This window comes from Idiotropiscis lumnitzeri, chromosome 8 (assembly GCF_059441095.1).
Source record: "Idiotropiscis lumnitzeri isolate Australia: NSW breed Sydney's pygmy pipehorse chromosome 8, RoL_Ilum_1.0, whole genome shotgun sequence".
Classification (NCBI taxonomy): domain Eukaryota; kingdom Metazoa; phylum Chordata; class Actinopteri; order Syngnathiformes; family Syngnathidae; genus Idiotropiscis; species Idiotropiscis lumnitzeri.
The window spans coordinates 13,614,559-13,631,937 of NC_142398.1; the positions used below are offsets into that span (position 1 = coordinate 13,614,559).

Below are 17,379 nucleotides of genomic sequence, written 5' to 3' on the forward strand. Positions count from 1 at the left end.
CTGGAGCGACAGTAAGAGTAGCGGTTTAAACAGTCTTGTGACTGTGAAGATACAAAGAAAAACAGCAAAAAAAAAGATGCCGAGGCAACAGCACATTCTCAGTGAGCAAACATAAAGCTACAGAACAGCTTACGACATGTCTGCCTAAGTGATCTTGTAATCACCTCTGTGCCACCCACCCCTCCTCATTAACTATCCACGCCAGAGGGAACACAGCGAGGTGTACGGAAATTTATTGGAACACGTTGTGACTGCAAGGCACAATTCATTTCAATTATCTCTGCTCCACTTTTTTTTTTCTTTTTCTTTTCCAAGACGACCGCGCAGACAAATCAGGTCAATCATTTCTTGCCAACTGAAGAGGTATTTTTAAGTTTTGCATGAGCTTCTGTTTTGGTGGGTGCGTGTGCCACTCAGATGCGTGTTTCTCTTTCGCAAAAGCCAGTACACGCAACAGCGTTACAAGATTTCATTCTGCTCCAAGTGCAAATATTTGAATTCTATACACACAGTACTTGACCCGGTGACGGACTATTAACGGGACAGAAAAACCCACTTCCGGCCTTGCTTGCCAACACATTTCATAAAATCCATCCTGAAGAGGCAAAATGTGACGCAGTTCTGTTTCATCCATCCATTTTCTATACCACTTATCCTCACTCTGGTCACGGCATTGCGATGCACATGTAAAAAAAAAAAAAGAATAGCATTCACCTATGGACAATTTAATGTCCAATGAGATCCAAAAAGGGAGGCCAGAGGCACAATTCAAACCCAAAACCAGAACTGTGCAGCAGATGTTCCAACCACATCGTGCCGCCCACTTCACATTATTTTAAAGATAAAAGTCAGTCATGCTCTTTTAAACATCTCTGAGTAACTCTTACCGTTGAACTGGGTGTATTGGTGCCATATCCCGAGGAAGGAAGCGAAGCCAGGGACCATCGACGACCATCAGGCCTGAGGGAGACAAAGAACAAGAAGCCGCAAAATTCACAACAAGCGCGGGAAAGTCATTTTCGTAAGCGGTTTAAATAGCATAACATTCAACAACACACCCACGCGCACTCACACACACACACACACACACGCACACACGCAAGATAAAAGAGGACTAGCGCCCCTTTACATGTGACTGTGTATTATCACCTCCTTTTTCACTGTGCATGTGAAATTAATCCCATCAACAATTTCACAGTGTTCGACGTTCACAATAAAAAAGGCATGCGAACCTTCTTGAAGAGGCAAAAGAAAAGTGGGCGGGACCACTTGGTGAGAAGTTGCGTGGGCTGTCCAGAGGGCTGCTTCCTAGTGACACACACCGACATTACAATAAAAGAGAAGTAGAGAGTTTCTGGAGGGGACAACAACCTAATCGTGCAAATCATGCCAAAGTTTCACATTTGACGAGCAGTTTATGCATACAGCCAAAAAAAACCCCCAAAAAGCAGAAATTCATTTCAGGAATTGACTTCCACCTGACATTTTTGTAATTCACCAAGTTTGGGCCACCCTGCAGCACCCAAGGGTGACATTCACTCGTCAAATATAAAAGTTGTATTTGAAGTGCATGAATTGATCAAGCTTCATATCAGGTTGAAGCTGAGAAAAACGATTTTGAGTGATTTGACACATTTCTATTTTTTTAATATTAGATTCGGATTGACACCGTCAGAGAGGTAGTCCTTCGCCAATACAGTGTGCTAAATATTGTAGTTAAAGATTTTTGCGGAGCTCCCACATTAGAAGTGGTGATAAAATTGTGAATTATACGATGAAGATCATGTGATTTGGGGAGATTTGTTTGGACTTTTCAAGCAAAGTAAACAAATATCTGATTATCATATTAACATACTTGATGAGCGAAGTAAGAGTTGCTGCTTATGGAGTACTTAAAATGTGCAAGTTTGGCAAACTATGATCCTAAAGAAGATATATTGTAAATATCAAATGTTATTGTGCCGATTTGTCATACGTCATAACCTTGAAAGATTACATCTGAAGAATCAATATGCTGGCTTCTAACAAGGAAACCAGTATCACTGTTGTTGCTATGGCGATCTAATAAGTGATACCGAGAAACTTCAACATACAGCAATGCGCAAATGTATACTTTTCTATACTAACCTATGTGTCCAGGCAGTGGCGAGTGAGGCCGGGGCAGGGTGGGAGACGTACTGGTCAGGATGAGGCTTTTCCGGTTACTCGTTCTGCAGCTGAAACACAATTAATATCAATCAATTAATAACTGGTGTGACTCTTGTTCAAATCAATTAACATGAGCATACTGTCATGTGTGCTCATGTGAAAACATAAGATGATGTTTTAGACAAATGAAGCACGTTTGATCTGCTTTTACCATGATTGACAACCTATCTGGAGAGTATTGGGAAACGTTAAAGTGTCCATTTTCTGGAGCACTTTCCATTATTCGGCAGGCGGGTAACTTGGATCGCAATACAAAGGTAAGCTAATAAAAATTAAGCTAAAATGAAGATTCTACGTAGGCGTCTTTCTGCAACGTTCCTTAGTAAACGAACTCTTTCACTATTTTAAAGGATATGTTATAGCACCGTATTTTATAATGTCGCCCACTAAGCATCCATTGCAGACAAGTCAACGTGGAAGGAGGACTGGCCCGTCTGTGGCCACTCCTCAAGGTTTCTCATTTTTCCCAGATGTTTTTTTTAATCTTTCCTTCCCTCTTGAAGTTCAAGTGATGTTCTTAATATTTGTCAACTGAGACATTTCTGTGATTATGGACAAAATATATTAATTTGAATTGACTTGAATAGAGAAGAAAAATCCCAAACAATAATCACCATTCTCTGTACTGTCAACACAAATTCAAAACATTTATCGATTAATCAATTGAGGCCCGAAGACCTTTGCCCTTATCTTGTATCAGAAATGTCGCAATGATGAAATCGAGACCTTTTGCTCCCGATTGCACCAATAGATATATATTTTTTTAATAAGCTTTGTGGCTCTATAACATGCCACGGGAGCATTTTGAGTGTAGCTTTAATATCTCATTTGTTCAGAGGCTCAAATGAAACAATGAATGTTGCATCAGCCTGCTTCCACAGTTGTTTGGGAAATGCACTAAAGCACACATTTCTTAATATATCTCAAACACGACACCAAGTCTGTATCTTTGTAATCTATACCCCACTGTCTGGAAGCCCTCCCATATACGTTCTCCTCTCTTATCGCACCTTTTTTTTTTCTGAGTCTTGTTTGCAGTAGCACAGCGAGACATCAAAACCCCGAGTGGGATTTTATCGGTGTCAGTACGCCTCTGTGGCTCTGGCCAAGGGAACGCGTGTTCAGACTTGCAGAACGGGGGAGTGGCATATTGAAATATTTAGGAGAAATGCATTAGTTCTAGATGGGAAGCTGGATGCGCTGTCAGTGACTCGAGAGGATGAAAGGGGCAGCTGACGATGGAGAGATAGACAAAGACAAAAAACATGAGGCAAATTCCGCTCATTGCTGTCCATACAAACATGCAATGATTTTTTTTTTTTCATTCCACTCCAGGCTTCACCTTCACATCTCATAAATGCACATTTACATTTGCTGACATTGAAAGGCTGAATCACTGGAGCGCACACCAGTCAGGCTTGAATCTCTTGTGTAGTCTTTACTGCTGATTCATCAATCATCTTGACTACAGGAGACCCACACAGAAATCAACAAGTAGCTGTGACTCATTCCAATGTGCACAAGTTGATGTCATGATGTTAAGATTTAGTTTTGTCCAACTTCATACTGAGTGAATAATGCCATTGTGATGACTCTTCATGAAAGAGATGCTTCATTGACGTTAACCTTGCCACTTAATTGGCATTTGCATGAAAAAATGACATCAGTACTAAAATGAATGCGCGCACGAAACCCGACGGGTTATATTTCAGACATCAGCTGCACTAAAGTTGTGTTCAACTCGTAGGAGTCAGACAGCGGCCAGCAGGCGGCCGTGGATCTTGTCAAAGCACTTAACACATCAGTCATCATGATCAGAAATCTGCACACTGAAATGGGGCGCACACAACTAAACCAGACAGGAGGTAATCTTTTATCTGGCTGCTCAGTCGCACGAGACTATTCTGATGCGCTGGGATGATGGTATTTTCTGGGATGGCTGTGTATGTGTGTGAGTGACAGAGAGGAAAATGGAGGGCTTGGGTAAGGGAGTGCTGACGCAGACTAGGGAGCCGTGTGTTTTTCCAAAACTTCTTCAGAAAGATAAGACAACAGCCACAGATGATGTCTTATCAGACCATGCATGTCCGTACTAGTTGTCAAAGTTAAGGCAGAGTGTTTTGCTTTTTTTTTTTTCCCTTTCTTTTGCATTTACAGTGGTACACTTCCAATGTCTTGGCTGGTCTCAGGGCCCGGGCACAAATTATAGACCTCTAAAAAAAAGATAGAGGAGAATTACTAAATACCACTGCTTTAAATTGAAATCTTCAGTGAATCGAAGAAATGCAATCAAATTTTACTTTCAAAATATTGCGCTGCTAATTTTTGTGCCATGACGAATCATCAGGTGATCCACAAGAAATGATTACATTTGACTTAATTGCTCTAAAAGTTTTTTTTTTCATTTATCGATGTAGAGTGAAAGGCAGATAAATGCACTTCCACTTCCACTAGATGGCAGATAATTAACCTGAGTCTCAACCTGTTTCCATTGATTCTACATAATAATGGCTCTGTAATCAATTAAACAGAATGAGCGAGTAAATTTCAGTTGAATGAGACAAGATCAGCATTATTTTAAAATAGTATATATCGGCAACTTTTGTGTATCGGACGGAGAAAAAATTAAATCAAGACTCTTTACAAAATACTTATCAATAAAATAACAGAATTTTGTACAATTTTCTAGCACAAGCCACACAATGAAGAGTCCAATTAAGAGAGATGCCGTTTTAAAACTCCACTTTAATCTGTACATTGGATCCTCAGGTTTAGTATTTGCATTATTTGAGTATTTTTCAATATTTTCTGAAGGGATTGTGCACCCAACTCCAACATTAATTGGAGCCCCAGTAGAAGCAGCCGAGTGAAAGTGGCACAAAAGCAGCTTTGTGCGACTATGTTAAAAGGTTTATGACAAACAATCCATTTAATAGGCAAAGCCAAGAAGAAGTGAATGCCAACACAATGTCAATTAGCAGCCCGTTTTAACAATGTGGGCAACTCCATACACATTCAAAATTAGACTTGAAAACAATTTTTGTGTTTAAATGAAAACAAAAGACCTTAACATTATTCAAGCAAATACAAATCCAATAAGGATAATCAAGAACACATTTCCTTTATGTGCAATTAATTGACCGAGAAGGAAGATGAGGAACAATGCCGGAAGAGGGAGGAGCAGGTGATGGGAGGGAAAGCGTGAAACCGTGGCAGTGCATTTCGAGTTGAAACCCGAGGAGGCAAACTCTCTCTTGTATTTTCACACAATGAGAAATAGGAAAAATAACAGACTGAATTTCAAAATGCGATCTCATCCCGCAATGACAACACCGCGAGTGTGCTGGGACAACAAAGTCTGTGTGTGTTTGTTTTATGCGGTTGCCAGTTGTATAATCCATCATAATCCATTGTGTAATCCATCATGTGGGCTCAGTGTGTTTGTGTGACAGAAGACTAGTGCTGTGGCCACTGGTGCTGTCAGGTAGATGGAGTACGATTGATCGTGGCCAACAACTCACGCAGCCATTGTGCGGGGCAAAAGTGGGGTGCCAGTAAGTCAGCATTACACCATGTCAGACTTGAAAATCAGTTCCTTTCACAAACTATGCAATTACATTACAAATAAATCCATTTGTATTTGACTGACAGGAAGAGAAAAGGCACCGAATGGAACAGCTCGTGATCAAAAGCATACCACATCATGGGTCAAACATGACATGTTATACACAGAATAAACGAGTTGGGAAAAGCTACATCAACAAGTAGAACAATAAAAATACGTAAGAAATTGCATAACTAAGTAATTAATAATGGAATTCACAGAATAAGTAAGAAAGGTAGCAGAGGAACTTAAATTTGCAAAGTAAAAAAGCAAGGTGAGTAAGTAATAGACATTGACTGCCATTGGCGACTAAAGACGTCAAAAATCCTTTTTTTTTTTTTACTTTGCTGGTAGTGAATGAGTTAAGATACATGTGACTGTGAGTGACCAAAAAATAAGCAGATAAATGGTGATTGTGTCATGGTGAGTGAATAACTGATAATAGGTGCAGCTAAAAAATATATATTGCAGTCGTTAATTTTTTTTTTTCAAGTCGTTATCATATAGACTGACAACAGATGTGGTAATGTTTCATGATGTTATAGTTATAGAATTTTGATGATAATGTCTTACTGGAAATGAAAACCCAAACTCATTCACTCAAGAAAAAATACAAAAAACATTTTTAATTGAGTAATTAGGAAGGATTTGGCAGGTTAAAAGTATTTGTGTGTTTAGTGAATCGATTTTGAAGTGCCCTACAAATATAAATGAATGTTTCTATTATAATATTATATTCTAATTTCCAGAGAAGCACGAGTATGCATTTGAGAAAATGAGTAAAAAAAAAAAATCATTAAATCATCCATGCATCCATTTCCCAAACCGCTTATCCTCACTCAGGTCACTGGCATGCTGGAGTCAGCAAAAGCCAAAATAATGAATGAATCAGTTTCTTTGATAAAAAAAATAAATATATATATATATATATATATATAGCTCTCATTACATGACTAGCAAACAGATGTGAAATAATTCATGGATTCAATATTTTTTTAATGACTGTGGACCCAGTACAAGGGACATGGGGGTAAATCAGGGGTGTCAAACATATGGCCCGGGGGCTGGATCAGGCCCACAAATTAGTTTAATTTGGCCCGTGAGAAAATTTGAAAATGAATGAAAAAAAAACTTGAGAAAAAATGTGAAAAAATGAATTGATTCATCCACATATTCTGACTGGGACTTTTACCTGCCACTGATATTTGAGCTGTATTGTATTTATTTATTGATTGACTGTTAGTTAATGTTGTTCCGTGTTCTATCCAAAATGTGTATTTTATGAAAACATTTCAAATGTAATTTTTATAGATTTATTTTATATGTTGCAATATACTTACAGTTGACCAAGACAGCATGCAAATGAGTTTGACACCCCTGGTGTAAATTAATGTTTTTTTCAATGGTAATGGTGAGTGACTAACACAGCAGAAAAAAAAACAAAAGCAACACAAACAAACATGCAATGATGTGATGGCTTTAATTGTGACTCACTGCCCCCAATCCATGGCTGTCAGCGGCCAGGTTAATGCTCCGGCTAACGTGCGGTAGGAAGGTCAACGATTAAGTCTGCGGTAATGATTCGTGCAGAAGCTTTGACGACCAATTATCCCCCCTGCAGGCACAGAGCTGGCACTGGGCCACTGGTGTCTTCTACAGACATGACCGTGAATGGAAAATGGGAGGTGAACAAAAAAAAAACACTCATATTAAGTGACGCAAAATAATTCCAGTATTTCCTTAAAGAGTGGTCATCTCTTTAAAATACCAAATTAAATTGCTCCCATTGTGAACCACAAACTATGAATGCTTCAGGTCCAATCAAATAAGGAGATAAAATAGCATTTATGCAAAATAAATCATGATGATTAAAGAAAACTCAAATTAATCAGATTTTGTCACAATTCACATCAATGGCCACTATGGTGCTGCCAGAAGAGTCAGCCGGATATACAGCTCCTCTCATCTCCTTGACTGGTAGCAGTTAGATTGAATGTCTAAATCTGTTACTTCACTGCTTGGGTTCAAATAACAGTTGCACGAAGGGCTACATACATATGTGTTTCTAATTATAAGTTAGCGTTAGCATTAAGCTAGCGGACATATAAGCAACTATACAAATATACAACAAGTACTTTTTCAAGTATTATGTTTAGTTTGCAGTAAACTGCGACTGGGAGTGGCATTAAAAAGCTTAAGGCATCTCTTTTGAACAATTGTTCATTATTAGCCAAAGTGATTTTTATTGTAAAGTGCGTTGAGTTCACTTCCACCATACAGCGCTCTCATATCTCAAGTTTGCAATCACAAGTCAAAAGTAAATAGAAATAAATGAATTAATTAAATTTGTATTATTGTTGTGTAAATCAATACTGGGTGAAAAACCTTCTGGAAAGGATTTTTTTTTTAAAGTGTGTTTGGAACCAGAAGAAATAAAGCAAATGCTGGAAGGGGAACAACAAAAAAAAAACTAAACTTGTTTTGAATTATGTCATTTGTTTTCCCTGTAAGAGCAAGGGAGGGATGATCAATTCAAATGGTAAATTGGAGCTTTGTGGATAAAGAAAAAAAAAACATTTTACTTTGAGGATAGACCTCCAATCCCTAATGGAAATTCACCGTTCAGACCATGTTTTCGCACTTCCAGAGGAGGAAATCAAAATGAAAATACCATAAGCGGGAAACTAAAAACGTGACCGTGCCTAACCGTCAAATTGAAAGTGGATTAACATAGAACCCCGATAGGAAACGGAAGGAGTCAAGTCACAAAGCTCATCGTCTGCTGACTCACAGGGCACAGAGGACACGACACACTTGCTGACGGTTCAGCCATCGATCCACCCAGACACACTTCCTGTCAGGTGACGTCTCATTTTTTGCTCTCTCACTGTCTGTCAGTCTCTTAGGACCATTTTTAAGATGAGTGCATGTTTACAGGTTTGGGAAGTGGGGCGGAAATGAAACTCATGAAATGGTAGCCCTTTAGAGGCTCTCGACTATTAGGCTGGTCCTCATGAAATCCTGTGCAGTCTATTCATCTATTTGGTTAAGAGGATGTTGAACTGCCCAAAAAAGGAAACCCAAACAGCCCTTTCTAAATATAAAAATGCTCAATTAAACAATATGTTTTTAAAAGTTGCACTGCACGATTTGTAATTATTTTTTGAGCAGTTTAAAGCAGGTTACAAAATATTGTTAATATTAATATTATTATTAATATATAGTGTTGTGACATCACAATAATAAACAGTATGAGATTATTGCTAAAATAATAAATCATTTAAATTAATATTATACCATCGGTTAAAAGTACGAGTCACTTAAAAATGTCTTTGAAAGATTTTTTTTTCCTAAATAAAATAGCCAGAGCTGGGCACTTGACTCTTTTTTGCAGGTCAGTCCCCTGCCCTCCGGCCGCGATCCGTGTACTGTTCCAGTCTCAACCGTACGGCCTTATTCATAAAAAAATTGTCGGCCCACGACCCAAGCTCTGAAAATAGCATTCCATTAATCAGAAATGAAGTGAATTGTCAATGTTGTAAACAACAGAGCTTTACTTTAAACTATATATTCAGAAAGGAAATTTTCTATAGCTGGCATATAAGTGATTATATAAGTGACAGATCTTTGAACGGTAGTGTATATTAACCATGTAGCTTTTGTGTAAGGAAGATTTATTTACTCATTTTTTACTAGTGCTTATAAAAGATCTCATTCAAATATGCAGGTGCGCCTCATGACGTGCCTGGTGCTGGTATCTCAATACTTTGCAAGTAAAAGAAAAAAACTGATGTGCAATAATCAAACACAAAAAGTGATAAATTCAGAATTCCATGCTAACGAATAATTAAGTGTACCGGCTGACAGCTGCATTTGCACAGCATTTGTCTGTGCGTAAGAGTATCAAAAGAAAAACTGTGTGTGATGGTTTGGGTCAGCGTGAACACCAGTCAACAACAGATGGTGCTGTCATGGTACAAACAACAGGCGCGGAAGACGAAAAGAAGTTCCCATATTTTGTGCTGTGCTTGGCTACATTAGTGCAGCTGGTTTATTTAAGAGAGCGGCCATGCAAAACACTACATACCATCCTAATGTATTTGCAAGCCAATGAGAAGCACGTAAAATGCTTTTGAAATGATGACAAGCGAAGCCACTTGGAATGGAAAGGAACAGACAGTGTGGATGACTTAAAGGCTATCGTCCATACCGGGTACAGTTAACCTCGGTGGGCTTGTCTTAAATGTAGGCTGAGACATCACCTGCGGCAGCGCCTTTCATCCCACATCGCTCTTGTCTTTTGCTAACTCTCATTCTCTCTTCCTCAGTGTTGTCTGCTCTTTTTTTCTTCCTTTTCGCTAAGCCTGCTTGGCAGAGTGCACACAACATTATCCCAACGCCAGGCAGGAAAACATCCTCATTAGGCTCTTTACGGTTGGCAAAGTTAGCTTGAACTGAAATATCTGAGCAGCCATAAAACGGATTCAGATGTTATTTTTTTTTTTTGGTGCAGACATTGGCGGTGGCCTGGCGGTGAACCCTATTGACTGTGTTAATCCCCTTTCAAGCAGGGTGACGAGACAATTTTGTCTAGCTCTGCAACGTCTTGGCAGCTATGAGACTAGCCTGGAATTTATTGCACACACACGCACACGCATGATGATTCGCAATAACTGAACAGTAATTTCATCTTTTCTTCTATTATTGAGGATAAGCGGTTTGGAAAATACGCTAATAAAAGCCTTGATTTAGCAACATGAGCTGTGCAGGGGTCTCTGTTCCTCATTTTCCTACTACCTTAATGCTTCTCGTTATTTTTTCCCCCCCTCCGTTAGCCTGCTCCCTACGCTTCCATTGTTGTTTCCTCTCCTCTATAATTCTGTCCCTGAAGTCCACCATCTGTCGCCCTTCTTTCCATTACCTCTCTTCCCTTCTTCAAGATGCGTTTACTTGAGAAGCTTAAGCAGCTCAACAGGAACATTTTTTTTTTTTACACTCAGTGGCCACGACGTTAGGTACACCTAAGTACTGTATTTTAAAAAAGAAATATATGAAAATGCACTATGACTCAAATGCAGGGTAACAAAATACGTTAAGTAAAAAATGACCTTGTAATTCCATCCAGTATCTGAACCGCTTCTCCTCACAGGGGCGCGGGGTATGCTGAAGCAATGTTCGTGCAGTAGGCGGGGTACACCCTGAACTTGTTGCCAGCCAATCGCAGGGCCCACTTTTTTGGGGAGGGGGGGGTATGGGATGGATTAAAAGAATGTCCATTCATTTTAATGAGGAAAGATGATTTGAGGTACAAGTGTTTAGCACAGTGCTTCTCATCTTCAGTTGCGTCCCTCCCCCCCAACAAGAGGAAAACAATTTGCGCCCCCCTACCACCACCCACTCTCTACTGCAACTATAAATAATAATATTTTCATTGTAAAACAGACCTACACCGTAGAGTTAATACTCGCTGCGCACAATGCGCAAGGAGAGCGTGACTGCCAACTACTGGAGTGGCTGTGCAATTACACTTTGTTGTTGTACAGCGGAAAAAAAAGCATGTTCCCCAGGGTCACCCCCCCCCCAGCATCGCACCGCGCCCCTCAGGGGTGCCCGCCCCACTATTTGAGAAGTGCTGGTTTAGCACCACAGTATTTTATTTGTAGTGAGTTGGGTTGTTGCTCATTTCATCCTCATCATAAGCAGGGCCTCTTACATTTAAAAAAAAAAACATTTAAGATGTTAAAAATCAGGATGTGTTAACACTGCTTTAGATTATGCAGGTGTTCCTAATGAACTGGTCAGTTTGTGCGATAACAAATAACATCCCTTTTGAGATGTTTAGCATTCCACAGCCAATACAAAGTAGACTTTCTCCAGCACACATCATCCATTAAAGAGGCCGAGAAATAGAAATGTAGGTGACAGATGGTGGACTCGAGAGACCGAAATGAAAGTCTCGAGCGGAGGAGAGGCAACAACAATAGAGGCACGGGAAGAAAATAGGGAGAGGAAAAAGCCAAGATTGGTGCCAGGCAGACAGCACTCTCAGCACTGCACTGCCCACTGTTGGCTCTCCACTACACAAGCACTCCCCGGACGCTGCCAATAATGCCTTTACCTCATAATGCCACCGCTCTTTCTCACTCACACACACGCACGCACGCACACACATGCAGGCCATGCCACTCATGAAGAACATTAAAATGCCGAACACTGACACAGACACAACAATGTCCTCTGTGTTGGGACACCTTCTTGACCTGTTTACCGATCATGGCCACTTTCCTTTTCAGCACAACTGTAAGCAAGGTGTGAAATTCTAATGAATTGTCATCATAGTAAACAATAGCAGATGTGTTATACATAAATGTTTTGGTTTTCAGTCAGTCGCACATCAGAATACGACAATAGTGGCTTTAGCACTTCAACTTTCCATGTTTCATGAAACAATAACGTGTAAACATGGGGGGTGCACGGCTTAAGAACTGAACTTATATAGACACGACGTAAATTAATTAAAAGCCTTCAAACTGACCAAAATTAAGCATTTGTTCCCCTCCAAATTACAGCCTTTCTGATTTGACAATCGCTACTACATCATGATGTCGATTTGAATTAATTGTTCAGCCTTGGTCCTTCATTTAAAACTCAAATGAAAATAAGAAGAAATACACGAAGACCGCTTGACAATGATGCAAGTGAATTGTTGTCCATAGGTCCATGTTATATTTATCACACAGAGGCCACTGGGCATGTTAAAACACACACACACACACACACCATATTGCTGGAGCTAAATGGAGACAACTGTGACAGCACCATAGCTGGCATGGACAATGGAAATATCACCCGAAAATAAAACACGCTCACACACACAGTTCAAGCAGCAATCAAAATGCTAACAGGAGCGAGGCAGCAAACAGACACGTCGTTACCTTTTTGTGCGTCGAAACATGTCGCTAGCAGCAGAGGCTGTGTTGGCAGCTGAACATGAGCGTACAGCTGAGTCTCCACGAATGCGAACACACACATACACACACACACACACACACACACTCACACAGAGGCTGTCAAGAGGCAACCTCTACAGCCAACATGTCAGTTCAACACACACATATTACATGAGAGGACGATTCAGAGATGTGAGGCAGGCAAGAGACAAGAGTTAAGGCTGCATCCCCAGGATTGTGCGAGCCAAGCCGGGAGATGGAACAAGGGAGGGGTGGGTGAAAGTGGGGGGTGGTTGGTGCGCAGATCGACAGACGGAGAAGAGAGAGGGCGGGAAGGGAGTAAGGGAGGGGGGCACAAACACTAGCGAAAAGATGAGAGAGCGAGACGGGATGATGCGAGAGGGAGGCGGTGGAGACAAGACGGAGCAGCCGAGCGGAGACTAATTTGAGGACAGACAGCGGGAGGCGGGCGAGGCGCTGGGGGGCCGAGTGGGTTCAGTGGGGGCGCATGTGTTATTGTGCACAATTTGACTTGCTGGCACAAGGAAAGCAGGGTTGCACTTTTTTTTTTTTAAATGAATGAAACACCTGGTGGGAGTCAATATTTTACTTATTTGCAACAAGATGAATTGGACGATTAGAATTAGACGACAACTATAACGCAGTTATAGTCATATTTGTCAGTATGAATAAATCCTATGAAAATGTTGTTTCTTTTGAAGCTATTTCATCTCCAACAGGACCTTGAAGACACGCAACAATCTGCTGCATTGGGTCATGTTCAAGGCATACAACAATCGCTGCTTTAATCAGAAAGCGATAGTATTCCGTATAGTGGTGCCTTGAAATACAAGCTTAATATGTTCCTTGATCATGCTTCTGACTCAAATCACTGGGATCTGAAATCATGATTCCTCTAAATGAATGAATTCCAAACTAAGTCTTTGCAGCCCCACCCCCACCCATGCAAATTGGTGAGATCGTTTTAATTGGAAAGATCACAATCTATAATGTTATACCCTGATAGAATAGACAGTAATAATAACATAATTAAATACGATTAAAAGTCATTTAACAGTTTTGTCTCATTTTCTCTCTTCATTTGAGTTGCTCATTTTGGTACCTTTGTCTTCTGGGGACAGTATAAGACAGACAGACAGATATACTGTCTTAGAGGTTCAGCTCCTCTTTTGGCTTCTCAATACAGCATTCATTAAAACAAGAACCCATGGTGATTTAAAAAAAAAAGTAAATTAGATAGAGAGAGCCTTTCAAAGAAACACACACACACACACATGCACACACAAAGCAAACATATCAACAAAGATGAGCTGAGTTGAGCATTTTTCCATACTGCTGGTTTTAAGAAAACAATGTTCGGCGAATAATGCACACACCCGCTTAGTAAAATGTCAGATTGGATGAGCTCTGTTATCATCTGTGTCGTACATGTCACACGAGTGGCTCAGCAGTGCGCCACTAAAGGAGGCATCATTATTGTGTGAGTGTGTGAAATGTGTACACACAAACGCACACACGCATACACGCCCACACACACGCACACGCACATTGTGCTGCATCTCAACTTCTGAGCTCAAACAAACCCAGCAAACGTTAAAGCTGACGCGGGTCGACAGTTACACAGTGGTGCCGAGTGGACTAATTGAATAATGGATGTCGTCTCTAATGTAGGAGTAGGAATGGATGAAATATACATGGTGGAGAAGAGATGGAGGCGGATGGCGATGACATAGGAAGGGGTAGTCCTAGAGAGGAGTGGGTGCCATGATATGATGAAGACGGCAGGATGGAATTTTTTTTTTAGCTCAATAATTCCCAATCTGTGCCTCACTCACAAACAATGACACTCCACCCATCGGACCACCCGAGTAACCTTTTTCCTCCTTATCTCCCGCTGCGACATATGCCGGGAGCCGAAGGCCACGGACAAAGCACAGCTGGCCGAGGGCACACACACAAACACACAGATGCGCAATAATCAGGCAGTAAAAGTGAAGTGTGGTCGTAATTACTCAAGCATCGAGATGCAGAGTGCGTCCATCGACAGGCTCTCCTGTTGCCAGACAGCACCTCTGCCCTCAAGGTGTACGCAGAATACTAAGACAATTAAATAAGACACGCACACACACACACACGCACACACACTTGCACAATGTATTTAGCCATGCATTAAAGTCATACATCCTCAATTGCTTCAACAGTTTATATGATAAGCAGACGGCGAACAAGGGAGCAGTAATAAAATGCATTCATGGCTTTGGGCTACAACAATTTCAAGAAAGATTTAATTGATTTCCACACCCCAAATGATAAGCATATTCAAATTATCCCCCCCCCCAACAAGTTCCCCCATCCTTCCATATCTGGCTTTGTTTTCAAGTCAGCTCTTTTTTTAGCAGACAAAAGAGATGCAGTCAATGTGGTTTGAATTTTTGAGGCTGCAATTTAGCAGCAGGGAACTCAAATCTATCTCTCAGCGAGAAGTAGAAAGAGGCGTGACAGCGACACAATGAATTTCAGAACCATGGACAGAGACACATGAGCATCTTGTAGAAAATGACGGTTGAAAATATTAAAGTCGAACATGGTATGTTACACTACGCTGGGTGACTTCCGATTTGTTTATAATCCACTGTCCCGTTGGAAATAATATCAATTTAATTTCGGCCAGGGACAAACTGCCCCATCATAAAACCTTTTTTCATTATCGGGGCAAAGTTTTAAGTAATATTTAATATTTGTTTTCACACGTGTGTAAATTAAATAAATAAAGGACTTGGGTATAATAAGATTAAATACAATTTAGAGGGTAACTAAACCCCAATATTTGTTGGGGGGGTCAAGAACACGTATGAGCCAGTACTACTTAAAACCCGTTCTGATTAATATTACACCCATGGAATAAGAATTAAACAGAATTGTTTATCAATATTCATTGACCTCAAAGAGCCACCATGTTGAGCAATATCACCCCCTGTTGTCAACGGAAATGAATGCGACAGCTTCACTGTCAAAAGTTATTTCCGCTATTATACGGAACCTCACAGGACCAAACCTCAAAAATGGTTAGCAGACTCGCTGTGCATGCTGTGATAATTAGCAGAACTATGGGTTGATAACAAGATGGCTGGTTTATTTATTTATTTATTTATTTTAGCAAGTTCGGATTCAAACTAGGAGGTCTTTCTCTTCATATTAACACTAAACCGAGCTAGGCATTCCTTTCTTTAATGATATATGTACACAAAGATGGACGGATATATGGATGTAGGCATGTATTTTTTCCTTTAGTTTTTTTTTTCTGTATTTGTGTTTTTAACCAACAGATAAACTATTGGCTGTTATACAGAAACAGTTGCGTGTTAACTTGCATACTCAGCATGCAGCAAACGTGAGTGACGTCATGCACGCGGTGATCGTGCCATCTATGATCCCGGCGCTCTCATACTGGTAAGTGGAGACTTCAAGCTTGCCTGTTGTTTGAAGCCAACAGCTTGAAAAAACAAATAAATAAAAGTTAATATCAAGCTGCACCTCCTGAGTATGTGAAGAGAACTATGTTATTTATTTTTTTTCTTCAATTCAGTAAAACTGATTTTAGGTCACATTAATGGCGGAAAACATTTTAAAATGATCCATCATGCTCTCATATTTTTTCATACCACAAAAACCTGGCATTCGACGAAGGGTGTGTAGACTTTTAAATACAATGTGGATGAATGGAAAAAAAGGAAACATACATGCAGTCAACGTGATCATGTTCATTCCTGTTTGAGTTGACATCTCGTGAAGATGATGGTTCGACCGTCAAGTTGTATCTGCCGTTTTTGATGCGTTTCCTGAAAATTGGACTTCATCTCCAAATTCAATTTGGTTCATCTTGACTATTTTCATGCACAGTTGTCCCATGTGTCTTTCGGAGGCATTTTAATCAGCTTGGTTGGGATCATTTTCGTTTGTAAATGGAGGAGAAAAGGATTGCAGGAGCTCGGAATTCACACGGCAAAATCCACCTATGCGGAGACGACATCTCTATCACTGTTATCCGGCTTTGCGAAGCTGTCGGCAAATGTTAATCTCTGGCTTTTAATGTGACATTTCGAGGGAAAGTTTGTTAATCCTTTCATTAAAAAAAACAGTGTGCACTGCAATAAATTCTAATTCACTGCTTTCCGAATTTTAACATTTTGGCTCGTTTTCTCCGTTTGGCTCTAAAAGATTAGTTATCATAAAGATGCTGGGAGCTTAAATAATTGGGAGATTTAAACTGCAAAAATGTCAGATATGCTAATTAGTGATTCAGAAGCTAAATCACAAGGATTATCCGACGTCTGTGCTCCTATTTTATCAGGCCCATCCACTCAAATATTAATTTAGACCGAGATATTTGCAAGTTAAACAATGATAGGTGTGCAAAGTGACCAACGCATCAAATAATGAATGCCTTTTAAGAGTCAAATTACACATCAGGGCCCCAAGTGGCTAAGGGTCCTTCAGTCGATGGCATCTAAATAAAGCAGACCATGCCTCCTCCTGTTTGTTTGCTCTCGAATTTCCACAGCTGAATTTTTATAACTACCCATGCAATGCAGAAAA

The 17,379-nt window shown here is 40.2% G+C and overlaps 1 protein-coding gene across 2 annotated transcripts in view; it reads right to left on the minus strand.

The window, feature by feature from the left end:
• Positions 1-17,379, minus strand: part of LOC148332266 (microtubule-associated serine/threonine-protein kinase 1-like) — a 60,351-nt gene that overhangs the window by 28,923 nt on the left and 14,049 nt on the right. The window contains exons 3-5 of one of the 2 annotated variants that reach the window (XM_088303417.1): positions 2,128-2,216; positions 1,233-1,308; positions 888-960 (exon numbers count right to left, since the gene is read on the minus strand). In XM_088303417.1, coding sequence (XP_088159543.1) covers positions 888-960; positions 1,233-1,308; positions 2,128-2,216 — 238 coding nt within the window. The other variant, XM_088303418.1, reaches the window with a different exon arrangement.